Raw genomic sequence first — 15,536 nt, 5'->3', positions numbered from 1 at the left:
AGCTGCGCATGAGACATACTTGGACATTCCAACATGGCACTGATCCAAAACACAAGGCCAAGTCGACATGTCATTGGCTACAGCAGAATAAAGAGAAGGTTCTGGAGTGGCCATCTTGGTCTCCTGACCTCCGTATCATTGAGCAGTTCATGCAAAACAGCCCAAGAATTCACAGGAACTGGAGGCTTTTTGCAAAGAGGAGCATATTTACCATCTGAGAAGATACTCATCCACAAATACCACAAAAGACTTCAAGCTGTCATTGATGTTACAGGGAGCAATACATGATATTAAGAACTGGAGTATGTAAACGTTTGATCAGGGTCATTTGGATAGTTGTGATTATGATTTAAAGAGTAAACAGCTGATTAATAATAAATGGCTTCAGCCAATCACTAACCACGAGAGAAAGAAGTGCTTTTGTGTTATCATTCATATTCTCTGAAAAATGGCCAAGAAATCATAAATTCTGCCAGGGTATGTAAATTTATGAGCACAGCTGTATATTTGTATCTGTGTATACATATGTTGTGTGTGTCGAGCTCTTTGCCCTGCGATCCCATCTAACACAAATAACTGTATACCAAATAAATCTTTTCCAGTGAGGTGAAGACCAGCGGTTTATCAACTGAAGACAAATCTGAGGAGCAGCCTGTGTAAGTGTGACATCTTTTGTCCCTGCTTTTGTTCCAAGAGTAAAACGCGTACCCCTCAGAACTCCCAATTTACAAAATTAAGAGACCTTTAAAAACCACTTGCCACCCAGGCCAATTCTGACATTTCTCTCCTAATGTAAAAATCATATTTTTTTTTTGCTAGAAAATTATAGAACCCCCAATCATGTTTTTTTTTTTAGCAGAGACCCTAGAGAATGCAATGGTGGTCATTGCAACTTTTTATCTCGCACAGTATTTGCGCAGCAATTTTTTTAAATGCATTTAAAAAAAAAAAAAAAGTTTCATGCTTTTACAAAAAAAAACGGTAAATTTAGCCAAATTTCTTTGCATAATGCGAAAGCTGAAGTTGCGCTGAGTAAATAGATACTTAACATGTCGCGCTTCAAAATTGCACACACTCGTAGAATGGCGCCAAACTTCAGTACTTAAAAATCCCTATAGGCAACGTTTTCAAATTTTTTACTTGTTACGTGTTTTGAGCTACAGAGGAGGTCTAGAATTATTGCTCTCGCTCCAAAGTTTGTGGCAACACTTCACACGTGTGGTTTGAACATTGTTTTCATATGTGGGCGGGACTTGCGTATACGTTCAGGGGCACTTTAAAAAATTTTATTTATTTATTTTTATTGTTCATTTTACTTCCAAATTTTTTAGTTTGACACTTAAAAAAAAAAAAAAAAAACGTTCTTATGGTGTAGAATCACCGGCTGAAAAAGACAATATCTGAATGATGCCTGTAGCTGCAGGCATCATTCAGATATACCCTCCCACACAATCAAGGACGTCATATGACGGCCGTCAGGAAGTGGTTAAGGAGGGCCCGTAGTGCAATATGAACACGTTGCAACGTTCGAGCCGAAAAGACCATAAACTGTAGGATGGCTAAATAAAGAGTGGAAATATTTACCTTTCCTGGAGAAAAAGTTGCTCCAGGCTCCCTCCTTTGGTGATCACATGAACTAAAGCTTCTAATGTGGTCTGGTGAACCCTACTGAAGAAGAGATCCAACCAATCAGAAATTTTAGTTTTTTGACATGTTTGGTGATGTGAGCAGCCCTGCAGGAATCTTGAAGCAACACTATCTCCAGGTAAGCATTTCAAGCATTGGGTTATTGGTTATTTATCCATCCAAGTATTGTGATCTCACTTCTCAGTCTCGGCTGTGTGCTAATTTCAAGAGCTTCTGGGTAAGATCACAGCCATAGAGAAGGTTATGGAGGCTGGTTATGACTGCAGATGGGGGTCTTGATTGATCCGTGAACAGAGCAGTGGGGTAAAAAAAGCACTAAGATCAGTCCTCAAGTTGCTGTGATTGGGGAGACCCAACTGATGGCAGAACTTGCTGCGATCATGAAGGGAGAAACGGCAGAGGAAAACTTGGTTTTACTGGACAGAATTTTCCTATTCTCAAGCCTACCAGGCTTGCCTTGAAAGCGAAGCCTGTTGCTTGGATCTGTTGCTTGGATCCCTGCTGGGGGAGATGACTTCCGTGTATCCCATTGAATGCTTTATTTATCTCCCTGGGGACATGGTGCAGGAGATGGCCAGAGACTGGGGACATGGTGCAGGAGATGGCCAGAGACTGGGGACATGGTGCAGGAGATGGCCAGAGACTGGGGACATGGTGCAGGAGATGGCCAGAGACTGGGGACCTGGTGCAGGAGATGCAATGCAGCCTCACCAGTGTCCCGTCAGATGCAGCCAGCCAGCGTCCCCCCGTTGCAGCCAACCTGTGAAGAGAAGAGAGAACCCCCAATCATGTTTTTTTTTTAGCAGAGACCCTAGAGAATGCAATGGTGGTCATTGCAACTTTTTATCTCGCACAGTATTTGCGCAGCAATTTTTTTAAATGCATTTAAAAAAAAAAAAAAGTTTCATGCTTTTACAAAAAAAAAACGGTAAATTTAGCCAAATTTCTTTGCATAATGCGAAAGCTGAAGTTGCGCTGAGTAAATAGATACTTAACATGTCGCGCTTCAAAATTGCACACACTCGTAGAATGGCACCAAACTTCAGTACTTAAAAATCCCTATAGGCAACGTTTTCAAATTTTTTACTTGTTACGTGTTTTGAGCTACAGAGGAGGTCTAGAATTATTGCTCTCGCTCCAAAGTTTGTGGCAACACTTCACACGTGTGGTTTGAACATTGTTTTCATATGTGGGCAGGACTTGCGTATACGTTCGCTTCTGCGTGCAAGCACATGGGGACAGGGGCACTTTAAAAAATTGTATTTATTTATTTTTATTGTTCATTTTACTTCCAAATTTTTTAGTTTGACACTTAAAAAAAAAAAAAAAAAAACGTTCTTATGGTGTAGAATCACCGGCTGAAAAAGACAATATCTGAATGATGCCTGTAGCTGCAGGCATCATTCAGATATACCCTCCCACACAATCAAGGACGTCATATGACGGCCGTCAGGAAGTGGTTAAGGAGGGCCCGTAGTGCAATATGAACACGTTGCAACGTTCGAGCCGAAAAGACCATAAACTGTAGGATGGCTAAATAAAGAGTGGAAATATTTACCTTTCCTGGAGAAAAAGTTGCTCCAGGCTCCCTCCTTTGATGATCACATGAACTAAAGCTTCTAATGTGGTCTGGTGAACCCTACTGAAGAAGAGATCCAACCAATCAGAAATTTTAGTTTTTTGACATGTTTGGTGATGTGAGCAGCCCTGCAGGAATCTTGAAGCAACACTATCTCCAGGTAAGCATTTCAAGCATTGGGTTATTGGTTATTTATCCATCCAAGTATTGTGATCTCACTTCTCAGTCTCGGCTGTGTGCTAATTTCAAGAGCTTCTGGGTAAGATCACAGCCATAGAGAAGGTTATGGAGGCTGGTTATGACTGCAGATGGGGGTCTTGATTGATCCGTGAACAGAGCAGTGGGGTAAAAAAAGCACTAAGATCAGTCCTCAAGTTGCTGTGATTGGGGAGACCCAACTGATGGCAGAACTTGCTGCGATCATGAAGGGAGAAACGGCAGAGGAAAACTTGGTTTTACTGGACAGAATTTTCCTATTCTCAAGCCTACCAGGCTTGCCTTGAAAGCGAAGCCTGTTGCTTGGATCTGTTGCTTGGATCCCTGCTGGGGGAGATGACTTCCGTGTATCCCATTGAATGCTTTATTTATCTCCCTGGGGACATGGTGCAGGAGATGGCCAGAGACTGGGGACATGGTGCAGGAGATGGCCAGAGACTGGGGACATGGTGCAGGAGATGGCCAGAGACTGGGGACATGGTGCAGGAGATGGCCAGAGACTGGGGACATGGTGCAGGAGATACAATGCAGCCTCACCAGTGTCCCGTCAGATGCAGCCAGCCAGCGTCCCCCCCCGTTGCAGCCAACCTGTGAAGAGAAGAGAGAGCCGCCTCCACCACCTGTTTGATCACAGCGCTGGGAACATCACAGCTTTCAGTTCAATAGCTGTGTGTTCCCGGCCACGCGCCATCACGTACAGCCCCTTCCCCTTGTCCGGGCACTTTGATAGACAGACCGTCCAATCCTGCGGGTGATCTGTCGATCAAAGTGCCCGGACAAGGGAGAGAAGGGCTGTAAGTGACGGCGCACGGCCGGGAACACACAGTTATTGAACTGAAAGCTGTGATGTTCCCGCGCTGTGATCAAACAGGTGGTGGAGGCGGCTCTCCTGCACTATAGCATGATATAGCTTTTCATGATGGGTGGCACCAGGGGTGGGGGGCGGAGCCCCGTCCCCTACCCAGGCCACGCCCCATTTTCGGCTCCATTATCGGCCGCTTTTCTCTTTCAGCAAATTGCCGAAAAGGCCATTTTCGGACGATATGTTTTGGCGGCCGAAATTTCGGTGCATGCCTAGTTGATATAGTGGAATTGCTACACAGTTCTCTGTCTAGTCTATCGCGGTTTGTGTACCTGTACCTTCGAATTTTTGTATTTTCATTTTTTCTGTTATACTGGTCACCTAATGGGTACAGAATGTATGGGACTGTTGATTGCTGTGTTTAATTTTCTGTATTGTACAGCTTTGTAACGAAATTCAGTTGATTGTAATGCCCTGAGGTGGCAATAAAACTTTTTGGTATAAATGTGCCACATCCTACATAATCTGAAAATACTGAAATTGGGAATAATAGACTTTGTAAGAACGTATAAAAGTAATAACAAACTTGAATAGTTCACATAAAATACATGCATATACAACACATGATTTATGAAAAATAAAGGACACAGTGTTTTTTTCCTGGAGGAAATACTAAATCATATACTTCCTCTGAGGCAATACTAGACATATCAGGAAAAAAACACACTGGGATGTATGTATTTCTCTTGAGTGTTCCCAGAGTCCTTGTAGATTAAAATAATTGCTCGCTCTACATGTTTCGCAACCTGAGCTGTCACTTCTTCAGGACATTCAATATTTCTAGTTAGAAGAGCATACTTTAAAGAGGAAGTAAACTCTCCCACTCTAATGCTTCTTTTCATGTAGTCCATTATGATAAGTAATTATCAAACTATAGCCACTGTAATCCAGCTCAAATTGCATATTACTTACTGTTTAAAGAAACTTTAAAAAACTTGTTTCCAGCAGTTAGGCAGCGCCGTGTTAAGTATCGTTTTCTGAGTGCATTTCCACCCTTACATGAAGCACTTCCTGTACTGTTAACCAAGCCTCCTTCTCAATCCAATGTTTCTATGGCAACCCTGCTTCCCTATTCATAGCTGACTTGTTTTACTTCATAGTATTTACTTGTGCTGATTATATAGTGTTTGCCTGTGTGAGTCCTATCAGCTTCAGCTGATAAGACTGCGGTACTGCTGTCCCATGCCCTGCTTTACACTGCATGTCATGTCACAAGGTCACATGGTGTGTAGGAGGAAGCTCTGAGGGATTATGCAGCCTCCTGGGATATCGGTGGTGTGCCGTAGGAAGTCCTGTTAACAGATAGATAAGCACATAGAAGAGTGTGCTGTAAATCAGGGGAGATCTGGGCATGCTCAGTGATGTCATTCTAAAGAACAAAAAGGATTACAGCAGGGGTCTCAAGCTGGCGGCCCTCCAGCTGTTGCAAAACTACAAGTCCCATGAGGCATTGCAAGGCTGACAGTTACGAGCATGACTCCCACAGGCAGAGGCATGATGGGACTTGTAGTTTCACAACAGCTGGAGGGCCGCCAGTTTGAGACCCCTGGATTACAACAATACAAAGCAAGTAAGGTGATATCTACAAGCAGTGTTCATTAAGGTTTTTTTTATGCTGATTTACATGGGAAAAAGTGGTGGGGGAGGGTTTACAACCACTTTAATTGGAATACAATAGAAACTATAAGTATTAAGATACACAGGTGCATATACAATATACATGAACTCCTCAAAAGACAGTTCTTTAACAAAGTTTCAATGCTCATCTACGCCAGGGAAATCGTAACCGCAAAGAAGCCACCTCCAAATGAGGAGGTGAAAAACATGGGCCCTAATGCTGAGCAGCAGCCAAAGGTCAGCACATATGTTGGGATGCTGACCTTTGGCTGCTGCTCAGCATTAGGGCCCGTGGTTTTCACCTCCTCTTTTGGAGGGGGTCTCTTTGCGGGTATGGTTTTCCTGGCATAGGTGAGCATTGAAACATTCTGTTAAAGCACTGTCTTTTTGTGAGTTCATGGATACTGTATATGCATATGCACATGTGTACCTTTTAATACTTATAGTTTTATATTGTATTCTAATTAAACTATGTTCTTCTAACTAGAAATATTGAATCTCCTGAAGAAGCGACAGCTCAGGTCATGAAACATGTAGAGTGAGCAATTCTTTTAATCTATAAGGACTCTGGGAACACCAAAGAGGAATACATACATCTCAGTGTGGGCATTTTCCTGATATGTCTAGTATTGGCCCACATGAAGTATGGTATATTATTTTAGTATTTCCTCCAGGAAAAACCACTGTGTCATTTAGCTCTTTTTATAAATCATGTGTTGTATATGTATGTATTTTATGTGAACTATTAAAATTTGTTATTACTTTTATACGTACCTACAAAGTCCATTATTCCCATTTTCAGTATTGTACAGCTTTGTGGTTACATTCAATTAAAGACTACAATTTAAATTTTAAAAAAAAGGGGGTCAGTGCTGAAGGTAGAAAAAGATAGGTGATGACCGAAACGGCTCAATGACCCCTAGTCGTCCTGTAGCCTTCACAGTAGGTGGGGTTGGGAACACCTTTCTCTGACAATCAAAGGATGTGTTCCTGGTTTCTCTGGTGGCCTTTGCCCTACATCAACAGGCGCCGTAAAATTCAGAAGCAAAATCTATGTAGAATATGCACCCTGTGTCCTTTTCAAGGCTTAATTTTTAGAAATGACAGGAGTGTGAGTTGAGTTCTGACATCTTTGGGATGCAGTGGAAGTTAGAGGATTTGTATAGATGACATTTAGTGTGTTTTACAAACGTTCCCCCATACTAATAGGAAGAGCCTGTTTTCCTAAGAGAAGCTAATTTCCTGTGTTTAACAAGGAAACGACCCACATACATGTGCACCTAGACATTCAGAAGATCTTGTCTGCGCTGGAAGCTCCAAGCGTCTGACATGGGAGCCTCTTCTAGGTGACAGATAAGCACACAGCTGGTTCCCTCTGATATACTATTGTCACTGCTCCTTTGGAGGAAGGAACAGAGGGGAATGTTGTCAGCCTTGCGCAAGAGCACTCCTTCATTCTGAAAGAGCCATGTCCAATTTTATTTTATTTTTTTACTTGTTTATAGAGAAGGGAGTCTTTAAAACCTGTCAGTTGTTTTGCTGATTGTGTCCCATTGAGAAAAAAAGCTTTTATTGGCAGTCAATGCTGCCCAGCTAGTTGCTAGGACACAGACGGCAGAAGTTCCCTACGCTCTGGCGATGTAAAATACCATCCAATTATTGACCCCACATAATGTCAGTGTCAGAATTGGGTAGGCAGTCAGTTTCCCTTCAGGTCTACATCTTTGACAAATGGGCTGGAGTCTACTGTAATCAGATTCATGGCACTGATATTTTGGCAATGCATGAACTAACATGGTTAGGGGGGGGGGGGCATGGTTGCATTTGATTAGCCCCACTCAGATTATATACAGGCAGAAACGGCTCCTCCCACTGTCCATCAAAGTGGACCTGCAACACCCTGTATGAATGCTGCCCCCCCCATGTCCATTCATACCTTGTCAAAATATCTGCATCATGACACAGAGAAAAATAAACTCCTTCTACTTCGTCCTAAATGCACACCTAGTGGGGAACTGATTGCCATAAGAATGGCCCATAGTATTGCAATATATAGAGAGCACTACAAAATCATTTCATTCCCAATCAATGGATTGCTGGTGCAATATCGGGCCTCTGCACAGTTTCTCTAGCTCGCTGATGTGCCTCCTTTAAGGGCTTTTAGTTGGAGAGCTGAGGGAGGTGTAAATGGACTAGGAGTGTGCTGATTACTTCACTCGTATTCCATTGAGAACTACAAGACTGCCTGCCATGGTGCGTGATGGGACCTGTAGTTCTTTCACAGATCTTGGGCGAAATTTAAAAGTGACAGCGGCTGTTGGGGAGAAGAACCCCTGAACACTGTCACTTGGGGAGGGGCAGGGTTGGGAGTAGTGCTAAGGAGGGGGTGGTGTTGCTTAGCTACATGTTGCACCCCGTATTAAGGGTGCAACCTGTAGCTAAGCAGCACTACTCCCAACCCTAACCCTCCCCAAGTGGCAGTGTTGCGATAATATTGCTAAAGCTGAACTTAGTCTTTAACCATTTGCCTCCCAAGCCAATTCTGACACTTCTCTCCTACATGTAAAAATCATAATTTGTAAAATCATCAGAAAAAAAAAAGTTAGCCCGATTTATTTATTTCATAATGTGAACGATGTTACGTCAAGTAAATAGGTACCTAGCATGTCACGCTTTAAAGTTGTGTGTGCTCGTAGAATGGCACCAAACTTCAGTACTTGACAATCTCCATAGGCGACACTTTCAATTTTTTTACAGGTCTGTTTTACAGAGGAGGTTTGGGCTAGAAATCTTGCTCTAATGTTTGCGGCATTATCTCACGTGTGGTTTAGCATGTGGGGATGGGTACACAATTTATATTTTTTGACACTTTTCCTTTTACATTTTTTTTTGATTACTTTTATTCCTATTACAGGGAATGTAAACATCCCTTGTAATAGGAATAGGGTACGACAGGTCCTCTTTACAGCAATATCTGGGGTCTATAAGTCCCAACATCTCTACTCTAGGCTGGAAAGCCTAAAATAAAAAATGATCTTGGCTTCCCAGCCGAGGCAGCGGCAGTGTTTACAACTGCTGAGGCTGGCCATGATGTCATAACGTTGCACCCAGCCTCCGAAGGTTATAGAGATGACCAGGGATTATCTGGTGCTTGGTCAGCTCTATGGTAAATGCCAGTTGGTGATTCATTCTCCGGCTCACCAATTGCGCAGGCGAGCTGGTAGAAGCAGCGGATCGGGGGGATTTCATAACTTCTTCCACCTTTTAGTGTGATCTATAAACTGTACAAACCAATTGAAAAACAAATTGAAATCTTTTAGGGAGGGAAGTAAAAATAAATGCATTTGTTGCATAAGTGTGCACACCCTCTTATAACTGGGGATGTAGCTGTGTTCAGAATTAGGCAATCGCATTTAACTTATGTTAAATATGAGTCAGTACACACCTGCCATCATTTAAAATGCCTCTGATTAAACTCCAAATAAAGTTCAGCTGGTCTAGTAGGTCTTTCCTGACATTTTCTTAGTCGCATCCTACAACAAAAGTCATGATCCGCAGAGAGTTTCCAAAGCATCAGAGGAATCTCATTGTTAAAAGGTATCAGGCAGGAGAAAGATGCAGAAGAATTTCCAAGGCATTAGACATACCATGGAAGACCGTGAAGACCGTTATCAAGTGGAGAAAATATGGCACAACAGTAACATTACCAAGAACTGGAAGTCCCCGTCTGAAAAGACGAGAAGAAAACTGGTCAGGGAGGCTGCCAGGAGGCCTACAGCAACATTAAAGGAACTGCAGGAATATCTGGCAAGTACTGGCTGTGTGACAACAATCTCCTGTAGTCTTCATATGTCTGGGCTATCGGGTAGAGTGGCAAGATGGAAGGCTTTTCTTACAAAAAAAAACATCCAAGCCCAGCTAAGTTTTTCAAAAACACATCCGAAGTCTCTCAAAAGCATGTGAAAAAATGTGTTATGATCCGATAAAACCAAGGTTGACATTTTTGGCTATAATTCCAAAAGATATGTTTGATGCAAAAAAACACTGCACCTCGCCAAAAAAAAACACCATACACACAGTGAAGCATGGTGGTGGCAGCATCCTGCTTTGGGGCTGTTTTTCTTCAGCTTCAGTTTTTCTTCAGTTCCAAATATCGGTCAATATTGGCACAGAACCTTCAGGCTTCTGCTAGAAAGCTGAACGTGGAAAGGAACTTCATCTTTCAGCATAACAGCGACCCAAAGCATACATCCAAATCAACAAAGGAATGGCTTCACCAGAAGATTAAAGTTTTGGAATGGCCCAGACCTGAATCCGATTAAAAATCTGTGGGTTGAGCTGAAGAGGGTTGTTCACAGGAGATGCCCTCATAATCTGAGAGATTTGGAGTATTTTTGCAAAATAGAGTGGGCAAATATTGCATGGTTTGCCTGGAGTTCAGCTTTACGTTTTTGATCAGCATAATTCTCACGGCTATCTTGACTCTTAGAGGAAACTTGTGTATGGTGAGGTATAAATGAATAACCATGTAAGGGGTCACTTTTCTACCTGCAATTCTCTTTCTTTCAGATCTCCTATACATAAATCGAGCAGTTTAGACAACCTGAAGAAGACGCCTGAAAAGGTGAGAATTCTTTAATCCAATGGGATATGCACAGAGGGCCTTGTGACTACCCACAGCAGCCAATCAGATTCTGTGGTTTAAGTTTCCAGATTAGAAACTGAGAAAGAAACTGTTTGATAGCTCCTAATAACAAGGCTTTAACTTTCATTATGAGGACCAAAGTAATTTTTGCTTTTTTTTTTATTATTTTTTTTTTCTGATTTTATTGATCAGTCATTTCTCAATTTTTTTTTTTTTTCTTTCTGTGACTCTTCTGTTCCTTTTCTTTGCTTTTATTTTTTCCTGTTATTTTTATTTCTGTATCATCTCTTTCCATTCCCTTCCTTTTCACTGTCTCTTCTCTTTCAGTTCACATAAGCTTTTTTGGGAGTCTCAAATAACATTATAGAATTGCCAAAGCAAATGAGGGGTTGTTGTTATAGGTTGGTTTGAGGAGGGGGTTGTCTCTTCTTCCTCCTTTTTTTCTTTTTTTAAATTTAATATTTCTACAAGTTGATGTACGTTCCTGAACATGTGATGAGAAATGTACAGAGAAGACCTCTCCGTATCCCTCTATGCACTGAAAGAAAACTGGTGAAACTGCATTTTCACAGGGACATCTGTAATAATTTTATTTCATTGATTTGCCTCTTAGAAGGCGGCTTCCCCAGATTCTGGAAAGTTTGAGACCCTCCCGCCGAGACCCCCCGGACACAGCACCAGCACAGGAGGGGAAGAGGAGGTCTTTGGCACCCGTAAAGCCAGGTCATCATTCGGCCGTGGGTTCTTCAAGCTTAAAAGCAACACCAAGAAAACTGCCAGCACACCCAATCTAGGTAGGCTACTATCTGTGTTTCCTGTAAAACTTCCAGCCTAACGACTGAGTGGGTTTGGTGTTTACTGAGACTTGTCTTCACAATTTCCCTGGGAATAGTCCAGAGAAGAAAACGTGTAAGCAAGTATGACAAAACACCTCCTCGTCGTCTGGTTTGGTTTTTGTAGAAACCGGTAGCTCTAACTCCATCTTTGTGGAGAATTGCCTTCTTACGCAAATGGTCCGTGATGTAAAAGGGTGTTCACTAGGGTTGTCTCGATACCAATCTTAGTATCGGTATTGGGACCAATACTGAGCATTTGCACGCTTACTTGTACTCACATAAATGCTCCTGATGCCTGATCCGATACCTGGGACAGAGGATTAAGCGACTCGGCGCAACCGGAAGTCAGCGGGCGGACATCCCGACGCCCATCTTGGTACGCTCTGCACTCGGCTGCAGTAAGCCAGCAGCAGACATCTTATTACACCCAGCCTATATAGTTTGGGCTGGGTGTAACAAGATGGCCACTGCTGCTTTTAATGCGGCTGAGTGCAAGGAGTACTAAGATGGGCATCGCAGCAGCCTTTCCCCATGGCAAGACAGTTGCCAGCCCATCAGTGCCCAATGCCCATCAGTGCCAGCCACCGGTCAATGCCAGCCATCTATCAGTGCTGCATATCCGTGCCACCTAATCTGTATTGTGCTTTGAAAACTGTCACATAACATTAAAAACAAGAATCGGTATCGTGAGTACTTGGGAAAAAAAGTGGTATCGGGACAACCCTAGTGTTCACATATTCTGACAGCAAGCCTCTAATTACACTCCAGAGCTGGTTCATCCTACATCCAATGCAGTCTTTACATGGCAGCTATAGTGTGTTTTTGGCCAAGTCATATTCTGTACCATACTTCCATTACTGTATGACACACACACTTCTGCTTTTCTTTTCTTTATTCGGCACATTTTACGGTATAGATGGCGTGTTTTACTGTGATCCACAATAAAGATCAGGCAGCATTCCTTCAAATGTCAGGTTCATGAGATTCTTCAGCCTCATGTACCTTGTCTAGACATCAGTCATGTAATTATTAACCCTTTACAATGTCAGGAGAACATTTTTTTATTTTTATATAACACTAGTAAAGTGGGTTTTTTTTAATTGCACAATAGCTACACTTTTTTTCATTTTAAGGAAATGTACTGTATGCAGTGGGTTCAGTATTTCTAATAGTACCCTATATTTAATTCCTCTATCTTAAAGCCCAAATCTGCTAAATACATTACAGGTGCAGCAAAACTTAAGACATTTAAAATCTTACAGTTCTATTTAGGAAGCAGCCATAGCCTGATTAAGAAAGGCCTGTCCCCTGTTAGAATACCGCAGAGAAGGATAGTTTCTGCCGAGTCCCGGTACAGCTTATCGGTCAGACGAGCCTCATGCTTGCTGATTAGAGAGTGCCAGCTGTGACATGCAGAGACCCCTGCTTCCACATGGAACACAGGTCCATGCCTGTAACATGCTGGCAAGGGACATGCTTTTCTTACTTGGGCTATACAGTGTCTTGAAAAAGGTGTTCATACCTCTTGAAATTTTCCAAATTTTGTCATGTTACAACCAAAAACGTGAATGTATTTTATTGGGATTTTATGTGATAGACCAACACAAAGTGGCACATAATTGTGAAGTCAAAGGGACATGATAAATGGTTTTACAAATATCCAAAAAGTGTGACGTGCATTTGTATTTAGCCCCCTTTACTCTGATACCCCTAACTAAAATCTAGTGGAACCAATTGCCTTCAGAACTCAGATATAAATACAGCTGTTCTGTGAAGCCCTCAGAGGTTTTTTAGAGAACCATAGTGAGCAAGCAGCAGCATGAAGGCCAAGGAACACACCAGACAGGTCAGGTAAACAGTTGTGGAGAAATTTAAAGCAGGGTTAGGTTTTAAAAAAAAAAAAAATATCCCAAGCTTTGAACATCTCATGGAGCACTGACCATCATCCGAAAATGGAAAGAGTATGGCACAACTGCAAACCTACCAAGACATCTGGGCAAGGAGAACATTAATCAGAGAAGCAGCCAAGAGACCCATAGCCATTGTAGAAAGAAAGCCAAAAAGAAGTCCCTTTGCAGTTTGTGAGAAGCAATGTGGGGGACACGGCAAATGTGGAAATGTGGAAGAAGGTGCTCTGGTCAGATGAGAGCAAAATGTAACTTTTTGGCCTAAAAGCAAAATGCTATGTGTGGCAGAAAACGAACACTGCACATCACCCTGAACACACCATCCCCACCATGAAACATGGTGGTTGCAGCATCATGTTGTGGGGATGCTTTTCTTCAGCAGAGACAGGGAAACTGGTCAGAGTTGATGTGAAGATGGCTGGAGCCAAATACAGGGCAATCTTAGAAGAAAACCTGTTAGTCTGCAGGTTCACCTTCCAGCAGGACAGCTACCCTAAACATACAGCCAGAGCTACAATGGAATGGTTTAGATCAGGGATCTTCAAACTACAGCCCTCCAGCTGTTGTGGAACTACACATCCCATTAGGCATTGTAAAACTTTGACATTCACAGACATGACTAGGCATGATGGGAACTGTAGTTCCTGAACAACTGGAGGGCCGTACTATGAAGACCCCTGGTTTAGATCAAAACATATTCATGTGTAAGAATGGCCCAGTCAAAATCTAGCCCTAAATCCAATTGAGAATTTGTGGCAAGACTTGAAAATTGCTGTTCACAGACTCTCTTCATCCAATCTGACAGAGCTTGAACTACTTTGCAAAGAAGAATGGGCAAAAATGTCACGCTCTATGTGAAAACCTGGTAGAGAGATACCCAAAAAGACTTGCAGCTGTAATTGCAGCGAAAGGTGGTTCTACAAAGTATTGATTCAGGGGGGCTGAATACAAATGCACACCACACTTTTCACATATTTATTTGTAAAAAATGTTGAAAACCATTTAGAATTTTCCTTCTACTTTATAATTATGTGCCACTTTGTGTTGGTCTATGACATAAAATGCTAATGTAATACGTTTGTTTTTTGGTTGTAACATGACAAATGTGGAAAATTTCAAGGGGTATGAATACTTTTTCCAAGCACTGTAGATGCTTTCAAAGGAAAAGGGAAAATGAAGACTTCACATACCTTTTTTACCATTCTTATTCAAATGGGGAGAACAGAGCTGTGTTCACATTAAATTACCTGTCTCCTCCTGTGCTTCTTCTTAGGGATTTATGTAGAAAACTTGTATTGCCAGCAGCCCAAAATTTGATTCAAACGTTCTTTGTAATTTTCCATGGCTGTTTGAATCTGATTGTTTTTTGATTGGTCGGTACAGCCAGTTACACATCCTACAACCCTGGATAGGCAAAGGATTCTTGTATGTGTCTGTGTCTCTTGCTCCCCCTACTGTTCTCTTTCAGTATTAATAAACTTCTTTCTACAAACTCTCTCTTCCTCTGGGCTGCATAATGATTTTGTGCACTTAATGGAATTTTGAAGATCGCAGCCGAAGTGCCAGCGCCCCCACTTTAGGTATAGTAAAACTGCATGTCTCCAAACAAAAAAAACAACCCTCTGTGCTGTGTTCCTATTATTGTATCCCTTAACCCTTTCGTTTTGCCGCCTAGCTAAAACCCAACTAGAAAATCGAACCACCCCTACCCCATCACTAATGTGTGTATGTTTTGAAGCCTTCAGCTAATATTGATATTAGTAGTAAATAGTAGTACACTTACATGCCTAGCTGCTCAGCTAATATAGCTCCATCCTGTGTCCAATATGAGAATTTGCTGAGTTGTTGTGTATTTGTAAAATGTGTCGCTTTTAGGGGAGTTCCACCAAAAACTGATGTTCCCTTTTTTGTGTGGTTGGGCCCATTTACATTTCTTTGGGGGTATGTTAACACGTGTTGTGTTAAGGCAGAAAATTGAAATGAATGGGCTGTCAGCAAACACTGATGTGCCAATATTCAGACATTACCCTTTTTTTGTAGCGCAACACAGGTACGTTACCTTAGTGTGTTGGTGTGCAATTTCTTTTAGTCTTTTGGAGATTTAAACAATTACCCTTACCTACATTTTTTGTGTTTTACCCTCTATTTGACACTCTTCAATATAGAAAAAAATATTAATTAATTTGGGAGTCTGGCTGTGTATGCACTCACTATGGTCTCATTGAAG

General features: G+C 42.0%; 1 protein-coding gene across 17 annotated transcripts in view; it reads left to right on the top strand.

Annotated features, from left to right (window-relative positions):
• Window positions 1-15,536, top strand: part of PPFIBP1 (PPFIB scaffold protein 1) — a 158,227-nt gene that overhangs the window by 109,674 nt on the left and 33,017 nt on the right. For 11 of the 17 annotated variants that reach the window (XM_077469028.1, XM_077469024.1, XM_077469023.1 and 8 more), the window contains 4 exons: window positions 603-656; window positions 10,491-10,545; window positions 11,180-11,360; window positions 14,857-14,889. In XM_077469028.1, the coding sequence (XP_077325154.1) occupies window positions 603-656; window positions 10,491-10,545; window positions 11,180-11,360; window positions 14,857-14,889 (323 nt within the window). The remainder of the gene's footprint in view (window positions 1-602; window positions 657-10,490; window positions 10,546-11,179; window positions 11,361-14,856; window positions 14,890-15,536) is intronic. The other 6 variants (XM_077469027.1, XM_077469026.1, XM_077469039.1 and 3 more) reach the window with 1 other exon arrangement.

This window comes from Lithobates pipiens, unplaced genomic scaffold, assembly GCF_037356315.1.
Source record: "Lithobates pipiens isolate NorthernLeopardFrog02 unplaced genomic scaffold, aLitPip1_a1.2 Scaffold_8, whole genome shotgun sequence".
Lineage (NCBI taxonomy): Eukaryota > Metazoa > Chordata > Amphibia > Anura > Ranidae > Lithobates > Lithobates pipiens.
Note: the sequence above shows the minus strand (reverse complement) of the source record. Positions and strands in the feature narration are given on the sequence as shown.